Genomic DNA, 21,005 nt, shown 5'->3' with positions numbered 1-21,005 from the left:
TTAACCACCTGGCGTAGTTGTTGACAGTTGCCAAACTTTTTAACTAGAAATTGAATAATGTGTTCCATTTCTGTTTACACTGGCCTGAATTTAAGCAGTAACTGGCTAATACAGGAAAGTTATTGTTTTGGTTGGAAGACAGTCTTACATTTCATGTCAAGTGAGGATATTTCTTGACCATTTAATGTAAATAAGACAACTTAACTTTCAGATGATAATGATGATGTTATAACTGATACCTACCACATCTACCTCCATCTGTACATAGTCTTTGTCGGCCTTCTCTTCTTGTAATTTATCACAGTATTTCAATAGATCCTGAAAAATAATTACAAGCATTATAATTATTACTAATAATTATGCTTCGAGTTGCTCTTTATTTGAAATATTTTTTTTCTGACTTAATAATTATTGAGAGCAAATTTATTAATATACACTATCTCAAATCACTTCAGTCATCAATTTCATAACATTTTTCTTTTATAATAAAAAGCTTAAAACAAACCCCTAGACAGAAGGTTTAAAAGTTTTTCTTAAAGAATAAAAGTAAATGTATTTACAGCCAATGTTTACCCACTAACACTACAGTTTTAGCCTAATAATGTTGCTAGGGGTGTCATTAAGTTGCCATGAAAGTAAACCTAAGTTGCCATGGAAATAAACCACATTCAAATGTACTTTTATACTGTAACATTCTGAATGAAATAAGTAAATGCAAGGTATGAAATTTAAGTAGTGTCCACACTATGACACCAACCAGGAACCTTAAAAGTAATCCTAAAGATGTATTTTACCACTGGATGACTTCTCTGAGTGGAAAAATACTTTGCAAATGGCATCAGTTTCAAGCATTACATTATGGAGAGAAGTATACATTTTATAGATCTCAACCTTTAGCTCTAAATATCTTAAATGAACTTTCAAATCTTTCACTCTGGAGTAACCAATCATCATATTTATAAAAAAAATTCAAAACATGTTTTGAAGTGTAAATCATGATCAGACTCCATGGAAATGTCAGCAGATCTTGGTGTGCACTGGTCACATGGTTACAGTTTCTGTAGCTGACAGCAATCTGAAGGTTCGAAGGAGTAGAGTTTACCTGTATTTGTATGGTTCTCTGTTTATTCTCGTCTATAATATCAGATGTTGTATGATGTAGTTTCTCTACCTCGGCTTGTAGCTGCAAGATAGCCTGCTGTGCTCTAGTCAACGCATCGCTATCCTAAAATAGTCACAACAAAGTTTCTTTTAATTTGATTCATTCGAATCAATCATACTCATTATTTTACTTTATGGCCATGTACAAGCTATAACAGTTAAATATGTACATTTGGTGTAAAATTTTATACTATTCAAGCCTTTAATTTTCATCGTTAAGTGTTCTACATTATAAAATTACTTATATCTAATACCTACACAAGGCTTTGTCATAATATATCTCTTTTCAAAGTATAGAAATTTAAATTTATTTTTTTTTAAATTCTTTTTTGATATTGTCAATGTGATATTATTATATCTTTGTCAATAAAGATTGCGTAATTGTCATTCATACATGAATTTAAATATCTTACAGCATATTGCACACAAGAAAATTGTTCCCCAATCAAACATTTATGTAGTAATAGTTAGTGCTTGAAATAAATAATTACATATTATAACTCTAAGTTTAAACTCTGCATAAAATTTCATGAATATAAATCAACATGTTATAAACAAATTAATTACAAAAGGACTGTGTAAAATTTAACAAAACAAGCAATTATGTGTGAAATAAATAGCATGAAATTGAAAACAATAAATCATTATAGATTATTTTTGGTAAGAAGTCAAATAGAGGGCACATGTATTGACTTTGAAGGGTAGAGAAATAGCTCTTGTGCCCATACATTCAGGCAAACACCTGAAAAAAAAAAACAACCCATCATCACCAATAAATTCTCCCTCATTCTACATAATGAAAGACTCCAATGTCCCAGATGAGATTCCAACCCTAAGAAGACATTTGCAAGTGACTGAAAGAAAACGACTGATACACATGTGCAATTAGATACCAGTGAAGACCATAAGTATACTGTTTCAAGACAAACACAAAAGAAAGAATGAAAACACAAAAAAAACTGAGAAGATAAAAAAAATAAAGATGAAAATCGTGGACATTTTGAACCAACTAAACACCATGCTGAGAATTTTATGTGTACCCATTACCATTGCCAACTGTTCACTAATGTTACTCCTCACCTGGGTTTCTGATCGCTACATAACATATAAAATAACTATCAACATTATAAAACAAACATAATTATATGTAAAGAAAATAATAAAGACTGAATTGCAATATTTTCATTTGAATTATTGTAACACTTTCATATAGCATAATTATTTAATGTCCTTAAATTATAACAGTCTCAAATCAAGTCATAAATGTGATATACATGTATAAGGAAACCACTGGACATCCAAGATTTGAGAGTGAATTGAAATAAATATTAAGTAATAAGTGTTAAAATAAAGTTTGGAATTTGATAAAAAATATATACATTGTATTGTTTTTTTTTCAATTTTTTTTTTTAATTTCAGAAGATATACAATGTAGCTATATCTTTAAAAATATAAATTTGTAAAGTCAGAGAGGATGAAACATTATCATATTATTATTATACTAAATGTAAATGATAGAAATGTAAAAAATAGAAATGATTACGTTGCAATATAAATTTGAAACAAACAAATAACTTCAGAAGAAATACAAAAGAATGTAAAAAAAGAAAAACTTGAAAAAGAGATATTAAAGGAACTCCACTGAGGTCTATATATAGTACCCTAAAATTATAAAATTTGAAATTCTTTTATAAATCACTCGGTGAACTTAAAATACAAAACTATGCAATAGATCATATGTAAATATACTCAGTACTAAATGGATAATAGTTTTAATGCAGTTTTTTAAGACATTTTTGAGTGAAAAGCTTTTCAATGCCTTTATTTGGTCTCAATTTGGGCAATAAAATTGATTAATTAACAGTTTTAATAATGAAACTGTGAAGAAACTTGGTTGACCATAGCTTAATTTGCTTAGCTACAAAAATAAATTCTAATTCTGCCTAGATATACCCAAATCACCAACAGAAATTACTGAGGCACCACATGGAGCAAAATGAAAAAGGAAGGAGAAGTTCTATTATTATAAAAATTGTTACCGAGTCATGTGACATACACAGAGATTGAACTCATGACCTCACGGTATGTAGACAGAGCTTAAAAGACCATCTTTGAAAACATTCATGCAGGATTTGCCTTAGTTGAACTATAGGTTACAATTTGGGACACATATTAAACATATAATGCTTTTAACAGCCATACTGTCTAACCTATCTGTAACAAGAAATCTGATTATGTGAAAATAGCTAAATAAGGATTAAAATATTTTTATTCCTATGCTAGAGTGCTATTGTAACAAAAGTGCACTTAATATTACACACGTGAATTCCCAACAATAGACCATTAAAATAAAATATATTGAAATAATTAAACAAGATTCAAATTTTTAATTTTTTCTCTCCATGCAGAGCCTACAGTATAAAAACGTTTTCTTTGTACCTATTTATTAATTGTTCTTTTTTTAAAATCAAACTGTTTATAAGCAAAATAGGAATTATGAAAAATATTCTTTAAGATTAGACATTTTCCGAAATTAAAATATTATTGTGTGCCTTTATGATCTTTAAAAAACATATATATCAAATTTAAACAAGTGCATATGAAATAACTGAAGAACCCATATGTCATAAAAACTAATACACCACAAGATTTTTAATAAAACCAACACTTATAAACGAATTAAATCTGTAAACAAAACCATTAACTTTACTGCTTTTATACAACATGAAGTACAAATAAAAAACCACTCAATGTTTGATTTATAATAATATCATTTAACATTTTCAACAGGAAAGGTCATTTAATTAAAACAGCATGAAAAGTGCCATTGGTTTTTCATTATAAAAACCAAATACAAAATCCAATCTGTACATGGCTTTTATAAATGCCTATTGAAGTTGGACATTATACTATTTACTTATTTGGTTCAACTCTTACCAACTAAAGAAAAACAATTTACGAAATTGTCACAAAATGTGACCATTCATTGAAAAGTCTCTGTTTACTTTAAATCTAAAGTTAAATATCATACAAGGCCTTGTATGAGCTTTAATTTCATCGCAAAATATTGAATAAGCAAACAAACTTTTATTTACACTTAAAATCATAACTGATTAATACGCGTCACATTTGAGATCACGATAGAGGAAAATCTAGTTTCTATATATGAAAATCTAATGTATAGTTTTTCTATAGGCAAAGTTATTTAATTTTCCACAGTCTATTGAAATTGCACCAGACCAATTGAACTTGCATTCAGGTCAAATATCGAGCTTTGCGTTTGTAATATTAAGATCTCACATTTATTAAAAGCTTTAGACACAATACAAATCTTGAAAGTGGTCAGATAAAGGGATTCTTGGGCTGTTTTAAAATACCCACTTGAAAATTTAAATCATGCGTTCATGAACTTTATAGATAACAATATTTCTACAATGCCAAAGTCCTAAATTTAAATAATTTGAGAGAAGGTAAATATAGTTTATGGGGTATGATAAACACATGTAAACTACGTAACTATCACATAAATTACTTGAGCAAATATATAATTTTGTGAAGAAATGTGTGGGTGAAATGGCATATTGACGCTTTCTTAATGTATGCCATAGGTTTTTATGAATTTATACTCAATAGCAAACTACTTTCTTTTTGAATAATGTGGGCGTGGTGATGATCATGTTATAAGAGAACATGCAATGACTCAATTACTAAAAATAAAATGTGCCCAGATCAAAGAATTTGATAAAAGGGCCATACAGATTGGCAATAACATGAAATGAAAGACAATCAACTACAAAAAAGAATCAATTAATAAATTTAAAAAAGCTATACAGTGACCACTTTTAAGTTCCAAAAACAAGCAAAACAGAGCCAAACAATTTGCATATAAAGCAAGGAAATTAAAATGTTTTATTTCCAGATAAAATGATTCTTTTAAAATTATAATACATCAGCTTATTCTTTGAGACATACATGATTAATGCTTAATGGGATAAGAAAGAATGCTTTTGGAAATAACTAATTCATTTCACAACTTTATGCAGACACTGTACATATAATAACTTTCAAAACAAGATAACTGTTATCATATAACATAGGAATATACCAATTCAATAAATCTTTGAAAATGAACCATTTACTAACCATGTCACTATTACCAGCTGCCTTAGACCTCATAAGGGCAAATTCAACTCCTTTAGCCATCCTCTTCAGTTCATGATCCACCAGGAATACCTTGTCCCTTAATGCATGAAGCTGCTCATTTAATGTGTAACCAAGATTCTTTAGTTTCTCATTGGTTGCTTGTAGCTCTGGAGCAGACAAAATCACCTGAGAAGACACTTCTACTACTGGCCCATCACACAGAATTTCATCCATTTCTCTAGAGAAACCTGCTTCTTCTTCTAACCTTTCAATCACAGCATCCTCTTTAGCCTTCTTTGGTTTCTCGATAACTTTAGTTTCTTTTTTGGTTGTGGTTTCTTCAGGCTTTTCAGATCTGCCTTTACCACTGTCTACATCACTTTCTTGTGTTGTAGCAATGTCATCATTGTTAGTAGCAATCTTGCTCTCCATTCGTGCCAACCAACCATTAAGGTCTGAAACATCAGTCTGATAAGCAGTGTCATCCATTAAATTCTCCTTGAATGATTTAAATTGTTCCTCCAAAGCAATAACTCTTTCTTGCAGAGCTTCTAAGGCAGCATTAGATACAGCCGAGGCGCTTAATACTGCTACAAGCTCATCCTCAGCAGATACTGTATTGGTTTCTGTTGCTTCTGTTGCTTCTGTTTCTGTAGATGAGTCTGGTTGATGGCTACTCTTCGTAGTGCACACCTTTGATAACATTTTAACAACTGAACCAAAGACTAATATTGGGTTAGGTTTCTTTTTGTCTGTATCAGAAGACTAGATAGAAAGAAAGGAAGAGAAAAGAAAAGAGAAAGAAAAGATTGAGAAATAGATAGAAGCAAGCAAGAAATAGATAAAAACAAACAATAATCATAGTATTGCAAGCAATACATAAGTCCTCTACCAATTAGAACCCAAGCAACATTTCAAGGGCCATATGTAATTCAATTACGTCGCTAAATGATTGATTGACATGAATGATTTTAAATCTTTTCAACTTTTTTCTATTTCAATAAATTTGTAGGAAAAATTCCAAGTTCTCTAAAAGTGATCTCAGGAAACAGATTTTAGGAATGGAAGGACAGTCAGACTGACTGACTGACAGACACTCTGAGGGTAAATCTTTAAACATCCCTGGTTGTTACCAGAATATAACATTTTTCAAAGCAAAATTCTTAAACTTAAGAAGAGATAACTCTTGAAAAAAGGATGCTAGACTTATGAACATTGTCAAACATGATGTGAGTGTAACAAAGAACAATTATCTTAAGTTTACAGAAAATACCATTTATAGTCACAAAGAAGAAAAGTGAAAAAATAACAATTTTCAAAAATACCATTTAACAAAGAAGAAAATAAAAAACAACAATTTTCAAATAAATTTCAACTTCAAAATGAAAAGGATCATGGAAACCCAGGTGCTAGACTTAAAATTCTAATCACATTTGATGTAGGTGTTGATAATGAATGTAATTATTTTCAACTTGAAGTGAATTCATGAAGAAATAAGAAATTAAAGAATGAAAAAGAAAAGTTCAAAGTCTGAGGAGATAATTCTGGGAAATATGGATGCTAAATTTATAAACCTTATCATATTATTATGATACGAGAGTTTCAAGAAAATCCTATTAGAAATGGGGAAGTTGGAGTAAAAAATAATAATTTTTAGAAAAAAATCTAAGTTCAAAGGGGGACACAATTCTGGAAATAGTAAAGCAAGAGTATTGATTGATCTCACATGATATGAGTGATAATAAGAAACTTAAGAAAGAAATATATGAAGCTTGAAGTTTTAAGAAATAAAGACAGTATATGTTATTCTGATAATTTTAGTGCAAGAGTTGTAAACCTTGTCACATATGATGTGGTTGATGATCAGAAACATATAATTTAAGTTTGAAGTAAAATAACTTCAGAAATAAAGAGCTTGTAGTAAAAAAGCATAAAAACTTGAATCAGAAATCTTGACGAGGTAGCCGACCCTTGGTGAGTAGAACAGCTCTCAATATAACTCCCTATAGTCAAGATTAAAATGATGTGTATAATCTTCATACTGCCATCTCATAAGCCTTAAGTAATCACAAATATTGTTATATTTGCCATATATTTTAAGCCATAATAGCAACAAAATTTTTCAACATAGGAAGAAAAAAAACAAGATTGCATTTGAGAAAAATGCAATGCCACCGCATTAATACAACACTAAACAGTAGTGTAGGAACAGATTTTTTTTGTTTCTATACAATTTTGAAGATTGTCATAATGCATAGATCCCTGACCTATCTAATTCTTATTATCAGATTAGTGGTTAAATCTGTTGTTAACTCAATAAAAGATCAGAGTAGGAATACATCAATGCACTCGAGTCTAGTGAATTTGGTGGTGAAGGTCATATTTCACACAGCCTAAATTAAAGGACAACACAGTAAGACACTTTGTCAAAATCTAGGTCAGCTGAAATCAAAGTTCACTTTACATCTTAATCTGTGCACATGGTTCAAATTTCATAGCTGCTGTACATCAAAGGACAAGAAAGTAGGTCACATCATTAAATCTAGGTCACCTGATATCAAAGTTCAATTTAACAACTTAAACTGTGCACATGATCAAAATTTCATTGCTGTACATCAAAGGACAAGAAAAGTAGGTCACTGTCCCCTTGGGCAAGGCAAAATTTTGGACCCAAGGGTTTAATTCAAAACAATCTTGATACAGGTCCACCAAACAACATTTAAAGTCAAATATCTAAGCTGTAGCTTTCTCCCGTTCAGAAAACATTTGTTTTATTTTCTGTTTTTACTATGTGTACATAATGAGAATCACTGCCCCCGGGCAGGGCCAATTTTGACACCAGGGGAAAAATTTTAACAACTTTGGTAGAGGACCTATAGATGATATTATATAGCAAACAACAAAGCTCTATGCCTTGTACCTTCAGACAAAAATATTTTTTATTTTTTTACTATATGTACATAATGAAAATCAATGACCCCCGGGGCGGAACCAACTTTGACCCCAGGGCTATAATTTGAACAATCTTGGTAAAGGTTCACTTTGCAAAGTCTCATGCCATATATTTAACCTCTAGCCTTTGTCAATTCAGAGAAGAAGATTTTTCAATTCAGAGAAGGAAATTTTTCAAGTTTTTACTTTATACATATAAGGAAAACTATCGCCTCTGGGGCAGGGCAATTTTAACACTAGGGGCATAATTAAAACAACTTTAGTAGAGGACCCATTGATGATATTATATACAAAATATTAAAGCTCTAAGCTTTGTACCTACTACCAAGAAGGAGATTTTTTAATTTTTTACTATATGTACATAGTGAAAATCAATGACCCCTGGGGGTGGGGCCAATTTTGACTCCAGGGCTTTAATTTGTACAATCTTGCTAGAGGTTCACTACATAATGTTTCATGCAAAATATCTTAACTCTAGCCTTTGTAAATTTAGAGAAGATGATTTTTTAAGTTTTTACTATATACATATAAGGAAAACCTATGGCCCCCGGGGCGGGGCTAATTTTGACACTAGAGGCAAAATTTGAACAACTTTGGTAGAGTACCTATAGATGATATCATTTAACAAATATTAAAGCTCTAAGCCTTGTACCTTCAGACAATAAGATTTTTTACTATATGTATATATTGAAAATCAATGACCCCCGGGGCGGGAACAATTTTGACCCCAGGGCTATAATTTGAACAATCTTGCTAGAAGTTCACTTCACAAAGTTTCATTTAAAATATCTAACCTCTAGCATTTGTCAATTGCTAGAAGAAATTTTTTTAAAGTTTTTACTATATACATATAAGGAAAAAAACAATGACCCACGGGGCAGGCCGCTTTTGACCCCAGGGCTATAATTTGAACAATCTGGGTGGAGGTCTACCAGACAATGCCTTATGCGAAATATCTAAGCTCTAGGCCTTTTGGGTCTTTACAAGAAGGTATTTTATGTTTTTACTATATGTACATATAGTGAAAATCAATGACCCCCGGGGCGGGGCCAATTTTGACCCCAGGGCTATAATTTGAACAATCTTGTTAGAGGTCTAACAGACAATGCCTTATGCAAAATATCTAAGCTCTAGGCCTTTTGGGTCTTTACAAGAAGATTTTTTAAATTTATTCTTATAATTCCTTTTGGTTGCCATGGCAACCAGATTTCTGCATGGAATGAAATTCTTTGAACAACTTTGGAAGCCCTTCACCCAAGGATCAATCCTGCCAAGTTTGGTTGAAATTGGACTAGTGGTTTTTCACAAGAAGATTTTTTAAGTTCACTATATAATCTATATAACACACACACACACAAACAAACACACACACACACACACACACACACACACAGGTGAATCGCTATATGCCACCGCATCGCAGATGCTGCAGTGGCATAAAAAGATGTGCATATTCTCCAGGCTGCCATCTATCCATATTTCAAGATACATAAAAAATATTTTCAGTACTTTTTGCATTATAACAGGATCCAGATTTACGGACTGACGGACGGACAGAGGGTAAACCTAAAGTCTTCTCCGATTAAACTGGTAAAAGACTAATAAGAATTGATAAAAATAAGAAGATACAACATTTATAATGGAAGAAGAGAATAAATGTAATAATAATAATAACCTACAAGAAATTTGATACCATCAATTTACGAACCAATTAATTCATGACAAACACAGACAGGAGTTCTATAATCAGGGTTTAACAACTATTCCTACCGACACATAAGTTTTCTTAATAACCAATCAAAGACAAACACAGACAGGGGTTCTATAATTGGTTTAACAATATTCATGCCAACACAAAAACTGTCTAAATAAGAAAGATGTGGCCTTTAAAAAAAATATTGTTATTACCAAAGAACAATACAACTTAGGAGAATGAGCTACAGTAAACTCCACTTATAACGATATTGCTTATAAGATAATTTCATTTTAATATGTTTGCATTGCATTTCATTCCATAAAGGGCGTCTCGGGTCGGCGCGGACGCCAATAATGATATACCGCTTTTAACATTATGCCGTTGCCACCGTCCTGACTTTTTGTTTTCAAAATGGCTGCCTCTCAGATATACGATATTCGGATGTAACGATATGAATTGGGCATTCTCCTGAATAACATTACAGGCGGAGTTTACTGTTTATGAATTAAATAGACTGATAAGTTGCCAATCAAAACTGAATTGTATGACTCCCTTTATTATGAGGCATATGATGCATGCACAGAGGGTAATGTTGAAACAGACTATAACAGAGTATTGAAGAAACATAACAAATATATTGAGTGAGACAAAACATTTTCCAATGAGATACAAGTAATAAGGCTATTGGGACATACATGGAAAGGAGTGACTAGATTTGACATGCAAGGGTAATGGTGAGGGTAGGGGGAGAGAACTCACATTGGATGAAGTATAAGTATCATTATGTATTAGTTTATCATTTTGACTACCGTCCTCTGTGTTTGTTATGTAATTAGTATTCTGTAAGCAGCAATAAAGATATAAAGAAAAAGAAACAGAATAAACAAATGACGTTACAATGTCAAAGCATCTTTATAAGCCTACATGATAATCTTTATCAAACAAAGTGCTAAATATTTTGGAACATTTTATATATGAAAAGTGCTTTAACTGATTATGAAATGTGCTTTAAATGATTACGAAATGTGCTTTAAATGATTCAATCTTAATGTTAAAGACATCATCATATTATCAAACTAGACAATAGTATTACCCTCATTTTAACCTCAAAAAGGATGAGAGCATTTTCTTAATATTTAAAATCATAATTCAAAGATATTTATATTTTATGGATATGATTAGAAAAAAGTTGTCTTTGATAAAGATCCACAAAAGTATAATGGCAAAAAATGGTTATATTCATAAATTGTATTTCTTGGTAAACTTAGCTTCAATGTATAGACATATGAAAAAATGAAAGCTATATTAAGCAAGATACACTAAAATCTATTCAGTGTTAGTAGCTTAACCGTCACCACAAGCAAAAAGTATTTAATAATATACAAAGGGTCAGTAAAGTAGTCCTACATATGAAAATGTCATACTGCCTTACCTTTTCTCTCATGGCAGCCAATGAGTCCAGATCTTCCTTCAGTTTTCCAATCTGTTCTAAGAGCTCAGCTGGAACACCTTTTATCAAGATATATATAATCATTATTAACAGGCATTTCATCTAACACATAAATCGCCTAAAGGGCCCCACAGATTAGGAACGCAGCGGTCAGCGGCCAGGTTAGTCTTTACGCAGGCATTATGAGTACAGAACATTTTAATCCCTTACTATGTTGAGTTCCTGTAGCGGACATGTCACCCAAAGCATATGGTAATTCTCTGTTTTTAATGTCTCTATCAGAGATTGAATTGTTTCAACATTAGATTAAATTGTTTCAACTTATGAAAGATTTTTACTATTGTACCCAGTCTTTTTGTCTTCACAATTTGTGTGAATAATAATAATAATAATTTTTGTTTAGATTAATTGATTTAAAAAAATTAGAGGAATTGTGTAAATGTTATACTTACCAAGACCTTCTAGTGCAGACTTGTCTAATTTGTTCTTCAATTCTTCCTACAATAGATAATTAAAATTTTTATCATGATATTTACAGTAAGTTTTGTTTCAATTGGGTTTTGTCAGAATTCAAACCCACAGCGATGGGGAGCTTGCGTAGTAAGAAACAATTATCATAGTATCAATAATAAATAAAGCAATCAACTTTTTAATTGTCTATGAACTTTAACATTGATTATAATTTTAAATAATAAAATACTTCAGAATAATTAGTTATATTTATATCACAGTTTGTTCACCAGTTCAGTAAATTGTTCAGGCTATAAAACTCTACAGCCTCAGTACCCTAAACATACTGTTCAACATTTCACCTTAAATATATGACCTTTATACAGTTCCCAAATGACCATTTTTAAACTGTTGTCAAGTGCTGATAGTTTTACTGCCATTTTATTAGCATAACTTTATAATGAATGTATATCTGTATACCCAAAATATTGTTTTTACTTCAATAATTCAATGTTCATCAAATAAAAAAACTCTTAACCTTATTCTAGCATGAAGAAATTAATGTGGCGAAACGGGAACATTTTTTGATGTACACTAACCTCAATGTCATCGACTCTCTTCTTCAAGGTCATATGATCACTGTCCAGTTTGCCGAGTCTCTCGAGGATTTCCAGCAGTTGTTCCGAGGGTCCGGGTGTGCTCATCCTCGACACTGGTCTAGATGACCCTGGTCTTGAGGGCTAAAATATGTTAAAAAGTTTGTTGTTGTTTTTTTTTTAACAAATCCCTTTTTTTATATCATAATAATAATGAAATTGTTTAGTAAAATATACATGCAAGTTATACTTTTAATATTACATCTTTCGTTGAACAATGATACAGTACTGTACATAGTTTGTGTTTTTTTTTCTTCTTTTCACCTACAATTCTTATTGCCCCAAATACCAAATTTGCCTAATTTCTTTTAGTGTTTAACCCTTAATTTTTCTTTAGTCTGCTTGAACTGACTGAGATAAAGCTTTTGCCACCAGTATAGACTATAGAGCTATGCCAGCCTGCACTTTCTTACAGTCTGACCAGGCTCTATACTGCTGATGGACCAATCTAAGATCATCAACCTGATATCCCCATAATTAATAATGTACAGTTCTAAAATAAAAACTGGAAATTTCTATTTCAGAAATTCAGCAGGCTAAGGGCTAAACTGTCCATAATTTACATAAAGAAAAAAATCAAAAGAAAAAAGAAACTTCCTTATGTACTAACTGTAAACACACATATTTTGTATATATCGTTTTGTTGACATAGACATATATTTTTGCCTAATCACTCAAGTATTATTTATTTTTTAATTCATTATAGTCTCATCTATTCATGTTCACATATATCCAACACAAACATAAAAACATGATAAACATGAATAAAATATGAACAGCCATTCTATATAGAATTCCAAGAGAGTTTTATCTTAACATTAAAAAGGAAAAAGTTCAAGTATTTAACATTGTAACAAATAACACAAGATCCCTAGATTTTAAGAATAACATAACAGTGCTTAGATACAATACAGTATATTTAAGGACCTTAAAGATGAACAATATGTACCATTTCATAAAGAATCTCTGAGAAAAATAAAAAAATAAAACAAACCAATATAATTAAAAGTAGCTAGTGTGCAAATCGTATATTATTTCATAACAAATCTTAACATTCAGTGTGTTGGGCTTTCTTAAGTGATTCTAATTTTCTCTATTTCATAGGAAATGTTTGTACATGTATGCAGCATAAGTGAATTTTTTACTCAATGGTATGATTTGAAAGAATTTCACCAAGGGGAAGATGCCTTTTAATGGTCCATGCTATAGAAAGGGGAAAAAAAGACCTGAAAACTTTTTTGTTGGGACATTATTGAATAAAACTAATTGATATTTTTCTTTGTAATCCCATAAATCAAAATTTACACATTCAACAAAAAAATAGTTTGGTGAAACATGTCAGTTTTATAATGACCGAGTGAAATTTCAGACACACAACTATTTGATAATGATTGTGAAACAGTGTATTAAACCCTTGAAAAACGATTTATCATATAGAATAAATAAATTCGCAATTGATTAAATACAATAAAGTGTCGCATTCATCATGATCCAAGTGATTTAAGATGGATCGAAGACCTGTTATCAAACAAAGAGCGTGATTTAAAAATCACTATTGGTTACAATAACGCTATCTCAAACAACAAGTCCGCGATAATGAATTGCAACATGTGAAGTGCAAATGTTTAACGCATGAACCATCAATATATACTTGCTTACATAAGAAATGATTAAAAAAAATTTTTGACATTTTGCAAATTAAATGAAGTATCATTGAAGTCATTGATTATACAATAATTTTTTTCCAAAGAAAATTATTTAAACCAATTTTTAATTCTTTTAAATATGTTTCTTTATTCTAGGCTATTCAAACAGAGGAAACTTCATTTTTTTTAAATTTCAACTTAAGAGTTGCACTTATTGAAAGCAAGTCTTTTTAATGTATGAAAATATTTTAAAATATAAATGCCATAAGACTGTTCATTAACAGGAAACGTTAGGAGCGTAAAAAACTGGTAAAGGAAGCTTGAAGTTTCAATGATATAGCAATGTATCAGCTTTATGCTTATCATAGAAATAATTATCTTAGTGTTATAAAACATGAAATTTACTTTAAAATGAAATTATTTTTCACAATAACTTTCTCACGATTTATTGTTAAATCCTCATTAAAATAAAAATATAAGAAAAACAAAGTTTTTTTCTACGGGTAGAAAGTCAAGCTGGCACAGGAATAAGCACAGCTATTATGCTAGATAAAAGAACCCAGCCCAGTTTCAAGGGAAAATTTTTCCTTCACATTAAATACAGTGGGGGGAAAATAGAAAATTACAAAGCATTTACATTAATGAGACATGATAGTGAATGATTTGGCTTATGGAAAGGGATAATTTGATGATAAAACAACTGCCGTGAACAAATATACATTGTAAGTGACCAAGCATTGTCTACAAAACAATTTAAAGTACAGTGTCTTATCACCACATCTAGTAACAAGAAACATGGCAATGCCATGAAACCAGGTTTTCAATTATCACCATTGTAGATAAATATGTTGTATTTGAAATACAAATACAAGCAACAAACAATGTAACTATGTGCAATGTAAAACATGAATAATGTAGGAGGAATTGCCACTGAAGAAGTGTTCACTATAATATTATGTATAAGGAAAAAAACAAAGGGCCATAATTAGGTCAAAAACTATCCAATCACAAAACCCCGACAATATGTGCCATGGTGCTTGATGACAAAGCTTCTGTGAAAGTTTGAACAAAATCCGTTGAGAAATGTAGGACGAGTTCAGCACAGAAGAATTTGTTCACTATATAATTATATTGATAATTCTGTATAATGAAAAACAAGTTACAAAGTAGACATGAAATAATATATCATATCTTTTTTAAATTACCTCCAAAGATGATATGACCTTTGACTGCCAAATCAAGTTAAAATCATGTAAACAGGATTTTCAATGTTAATGTCACTGTGACCTTGACCTTGGAGCCAGCCATGCGGAACATGCGTTCTGCACGTCATCTTGATGTGGTAAACATTTGTCTGAAGTTTCATCAAAATTCTTCAAAGGGTTGAAGAGTTACAGAGCGGACAGGATTTTCAATGTTAATGTCACTGTGACCTTGACCTTGGAGCCAGCCATGCGGAACATGCGTTCTGCACGTCATCTTGATGTGGTAAACATTTGTCTGAAGTTTCATCAAAATTCTTCAAAGGGTTGAAGAGTTACAGAGCGGACACAATTTCGTTTGACGCCCGAAGTTAAAATCATGTAAACAGGATTTTCAATGTTAATGTCACTGTGACCTTGACCTTGGAGCCAGCCATGCGGAACATGCGTTCTGCACGTCATCTTGATGTGGTAAACATTTGTCTGAAGTTTCATCAAAATTCTTCAAAGGGTTGAAGAGTTACAGAGCGGACAGGATTTTCAATGTTAATGTCACTGTGACCTTGACCTTGGAGCCAGCCATGCGGAACATGCGTTCTGCACGTCATCTTGATGTGGTAAACATTTGTCTGAAGTTTCATCAAAATTCTTCAAAGGGTTGAAGAGTTACAGAGCGGACACAATTTCGTTTGACGCCCGAAGTTAAAATCATGTAAACAGGATTTTCAATGTTAATGTCACTGTGACCTTGACATAGGAGCCAGCCATGCGGAACATGCGTTCTGCACGTCATCTTGATGTGGTAAACATTTGTCTGAAGTTTCATCAAAATTCTTCAAAGGGTTGAAGAGTTACAGAGCGGACAGGATTTTCAATGTTAATGTCACTGTGACCTTGACCTTGGAGCCAGCCATGCGGAACATGCGTTCTGCACGTCATCTTGATGTGGTAAACATTTGTCTGAAGTTTCATCAAAATTCTTCAAAGGGTTGAAGAGTTACAGAGCGGACACAATTTCGTTTGACGCCCATCCGCCCATCCGCCCATCTGCCCATCCGCCCATCCGCCCGCCATACCCCAATCTAATAACCAGGATTTTCAAAATTGAAAACCTGGTTAAAAATTGAAATGGCACTAAATGGCAAAATGGCATACTTAATGAGTGGATCTTATTATATCATAAGCACACAAAGGGTCATAACTCTCCATCAAAACATTATTATACTGGATTTATTGAGTCTTGATTATTATTAAGCAATATACTGCATGCACTTGCATTGTTTATATATTTGTTTTGATGGATAATGCGCCAGTTTTAACCATTTTTTTTTCATTTTTTCAGTCAATAACAAACAAGCAGTTATGTAACAAGTGCTCATAGATTCTGAACATTCCCTACTGACTTCTTCATATAAATCATTTGAAACAGTGGTCAATTGTCACAGAAAACCACATGCTGCACAAATCTTTAAATTCAGCTATGAGCTTATTGCACTTCCTTAGTTGAGATAATACAGCACACGTGATCATTAAATCAACTGAAAAACAAAAAGGAGTAACTGAGGGAAAAATTAAAAAATCTGAAGAAATTACAATATTCCAATAAAAAATGAATTTTTGTTTCTTAAGATAAAACAAAAATTATAGTTCTAACAATAGACAGTGTGATATTGTATCCCTTCAATAGAAATGCCCTTACAATAGATTTCATTTAAGAAGGAAAATGGGCCATTTTTTGTTTTTGTTGCTGATGCTGAAGAAGTTGATGATGACCATGATGATTGTTCACGGTGATGATGATAATGATGTCATAATGATAAATGGTTATGATATCATGATGATGATGATAATGTTGATGATAATGATGAGGATAAAGAGGAATGATGAAAACAGTAATGATGATAACTGATTATGATAAGGATGAAAAAATAATTAGGATGACAATAATGGATAAGGATGGTTACAACGATGATAAGATTGGTTGTTGTCGTTGTTGTTGATGATGATGACGACTGCTGTTGTTGCTGATGATGATGATTACATGATGATGATTATGTTTGATCACAATGGGAGAAAATGGAGATGACAAAAGTGAATCACATTTTTACATCTATGCAATAAAAGATTTTTTTTTTAAAAAGTGTGCAATTTGACAATTTTTGTGCAACATACTTATAATATATATTTATATTTGAATTGACTATCATGCATGTCATGCTACTCATAGATATATACAATAACCGGTCTCATTTTAATACATTGTCTCATGTGATTTGATACATTCTTACCCTTATCCTATGAAGTGCTCGTTTTTCCTACAAATCAAACAGGTACATACAAACTACATGCAAACAAAACATGATAAATAAAAATCAAACGAAAAGAAATACTTTACATTTGTGCATCAAGTAATTGCAACAGTATAAGATATTGAAACAATTGAATTTTATCGCATCATGCAAAATGTGCGTTACTTACTCTGGTCTCACTTGATGGCCCATTAAGCGTTTTAGATGCCTTAAATAATTTGATGGGTAGTTATAAATAAAGTAAAGCTTATTTAGTGGGTAGTTATTATAAATTAAGTAAAACTTTAAATATACATTTAGTTTATTAAATGAACGAAAGTAAATCTTGAAAATAACAAAACTCAAAAATCTGCATAGTGGACATATTATTGACAATGCAATGCTTTGGCAAGCTTTGTTATTGCAAAAAAAAAAAAAAGAAGAAAAGAAATACAAAATTTTGAAATGTTCAATAGATATTGCTGAATGACGTAAAGTAGACAATATATATTGAAACTGAAATGAAGGTATATAAAACTTTGATATAACTTATTCACTATTCATTTCCCATGGCAGATTAATGAAATTTTCTGTAAGGAAAAAGGCTGGGCAATAAAGTTGATTTCAAGCTTGAACAATTAATGAGTTGGCATGCAATCGTAAATACGAACAATACCCTATTCTCAAAACCAAAAATGCTTAAATGAAAATCCAACAGAGTGGGTAGACATCGATTTTAGTTCAAACCGAGTGTTAACAACAATCAATGATCTCAAACAAGCATGCTTCTACCATTTTGCTTTAAAATTAAAATAACATGCTCTTTTTATATGTTTTTTTTCTTCATTCCATGCGATACAATATCTCTTTTTACCATCCTTACAAAATGATCGAACGAGGTAATTATCTCATTATCTCCCGAGGAGGACACTTGTCTCGGAACTAATATCTTGTTAAGTACATCATTGTTTGCGTAAGTATCTCTGTTAATACTTTGCTTATCCTAAAATTGAGAGGTGACTGATATACAAATATAGACATGTTTGTTTGGGGGGAATGTAACTACCCTGTTTTGTAAAAAAATCCACTGCAGTCTACATTTTTGTACTTTACGCGTTGTTTGTTAATTGGTACAAGCTATGAATCTTCTTTCATCGAGAAAAATTGACATAGCAGTTCTACTATATATGGAAAAGTTTATGCTGTTCATATTGCCTAAAATAGAATGTACCAGTAAAATATATATAAAAAGAAAGAGATAAACTACTAATAATATGACTTTTCTATTTATCTACGACATTATACATGTATATTCACATGGTAAAATAAATGCTGGAAACTAGTGTATGTTTGTGGAAAAGTGTAGTTCAATGGCTTCCACCAAAAAAAAATCACCATAACCCAAAAATTTCTAAGGATTTACCACTTGGTCGTAACTTTTTACTTTGTTTGATACACTGCCAGTCTTAAATTTACCAGAAAATAAATTTCAATTATACATTATTGTTAAAATTAGTATATTAATATGAAAACATAATTATTAGTACACAAACATCGCAGAATTGACTCAATAAAGTGGCTTCTCAAACAACTTTAAAAACTAGTTAAGTCAGCTTCATTATTAAATCTCAATTCTTTTTAACAATAATCAAATAAGCCAAACACAATCAAAAATGAAAAAAAAACAACAACAAAAACAAAAAAACAGTTATTTGCTGTTTTTAGACATGCTTCAAAACGCAAATATTAATCAAATAGAATCAAGTTTCTTTTAAATTCTTTTCATGTATACTGCAAGCCTTACATTTATAAGTTTTCTCTGAAAAAATAGAAAACATCAGTGTGTCAAAACTTTGCATGATTACTACAATATTGCTGAAAAGACATTATGTCGCCACAGTGCAATAACTGATTAACTCCTATTAAATTAAGAAGGACTTATTCTGTTAATGCACTAAGGTGCCGATTAAAGTTACCTAAACTACTGTATAACCATCCCCAAAAAACATCAAAAAAATGTTGCTTGGTTAACAATAAAGCTTTGAAAAGTATAAAAGACAAAATTTCTTCATTGAGAAAAACTTTGGTTAAGCCAAGCCTACTCTAAGCTAAATTTACTACTATTGCTTTTTGCTACTTGCAGGTACATGTATTTTGTTTATTTTCTTCTGTTTTGCTGATGTTTATATTATTAATCACATACCTATTCCACTTCTTTGACTCATTAAAAATGGTATTGAATGGCCATGCATGTATATTGACTTGATGTCTTTGTTTGTTTGTTTCATTTAATTTTTTTAGGCCTTTTTCCAATGTTCAGTGTTTCAGTCATGTAGGCGGGTAGTTTCCTAACCATCGTTCCTGGAGAGTTACACCAGTACTAGATTACCTTCCTCCGCGCTAAACTACCAAAGCATCTCCCGGGGATCAAACCCACGCCAGAGAGGTAACTGGATTAGAAGTGATCGACTAAAACCTCGACCACGGAGGCGGTTCAACTTGATGTCATTTGCATTATGTACAAACACAACAGAAAGACAAGGCCTTCATGTTAAGTTAACCGCGGCAATTAAGAAAGTGATATTCTTTTTAACTGTAAGCAGTTCTTATTTTGGGTATGTGATAAATAGAAGTATTACATTCATGTATCTTCATTACTAAATTTATTGAATTCATTGAATAAAAAAAAATTATGGTCGCCACGGGCTAGCACAATTTAATTTCATTCAACTTGTTCAATAAATGCAGTATTGAACGACTCATCCAATATCCTCTATTTATTTCTTGGTTTTTGTTGATTGATCAATCTTGCTTACAATAATCAGCAAACTGGCAAAGAAGGACTAGATTACTAGTATATAGATTTACAATACATTCCAAATAACATCAATTAAAACTCTCATAAATATATTACATGGCATGATAAATAGAATGCTCAGATGTTTCCATTAAAGGCCCCATAAAAGTTTTGTGCTCCTCTTTTTCTGTATTTTTTCCCTTCTTTCTAATCACAGAAATTAATGTTGTATAAATAATTCACTAGCACATTTTCCTTTCAAAAAGATAATACATGAATAAATATTGCTTAATGACGACTGTACATCTCCAAAATAAACCATTATTTTCAATCTTAAAATTAACCTTAAAAAGAAATATAGTGTTAAATGGTTATCTATTGAAAAAAGTTGAAGGTTTTACTGCTTTGGCTTTGTTAAATACCATTAATAAAAACTTTCTCTCAGTATCCTGACAAAAGGCTATAACTAGAAAGAATGATCTTTTTACATCCTTTTGCATACTCATGTTTTGCTTTTTTACATATTTTTTTCAAAAGCAAGATGAGATAAAAAAGCCCCAAATA

The 21,005-nt window shown here is 31.2% G+C and overlaps 1 protein-coding gene across 1 annotated transcript in view; it reads right to left on the bottom strand.

Annotated features, from left to right (window-relative positions):
* The window catches only part of LOC132731182 (early endosome antigen 1-like), a 47,204-nt gene that overhangs the window by 20,987 nt on the left and 5,212 nt on the right, over positions 1 to 21,005 (bottom strand). Inside the window, exons 4-10 of the mRNA XM_060717320.1 lie at positions 19,068 to 19,109; positions 12,452 to 12,592; positions 11,855 to 11,900; positions 11,385 to 11,461; positions 5,305 to 6,069; positions 1,103 to 1,225; positions 244 to 318 (exon numbers count right to left, since the gene is read on the bottom strand). Of these exons, the coding sequence (XP_060573303.1) occupies positions 244 to 318; positions 1,103 to 1,225; positions 5,305 to 6,069; positions 11,385 to 11,461; positions 11,855 to 11,900; positions 12,452 to 12,592; positions 19,068 to 19,109 (1,269 nt within the window). The remainder of the gene's footprint in view (positions 1 to 243; positions 319 to 1,102; positions 1,226 to 5,304; positions 6,070 to 11,384; positions 11,462 to 11,854; positions 11,901 to 12,451; positions 12,593 to 19,067; positions 19,110 to 21,005) is intronic.

This window comes from Ruditapes philippinarum, unplaced genomic scaffold, assembly GCF_026571515.1.
Source record: "Ruditapes philippinarum isolate M1 unplaced genomic scaffold, ASM2657151v2 ctg1864_1_1_1_1, whole genome shotgun sequence".
NCBI lineage: Eukaryota > Metazoa > Mollusca > Bivalvia > Venerida > Veneridae > Ruditapes > Ruditapes philippinarum.
Note: the sequence above shows the minus strand (reverse complement) of the source record. Positions and strands in the feature narration are given on the sequence as shown.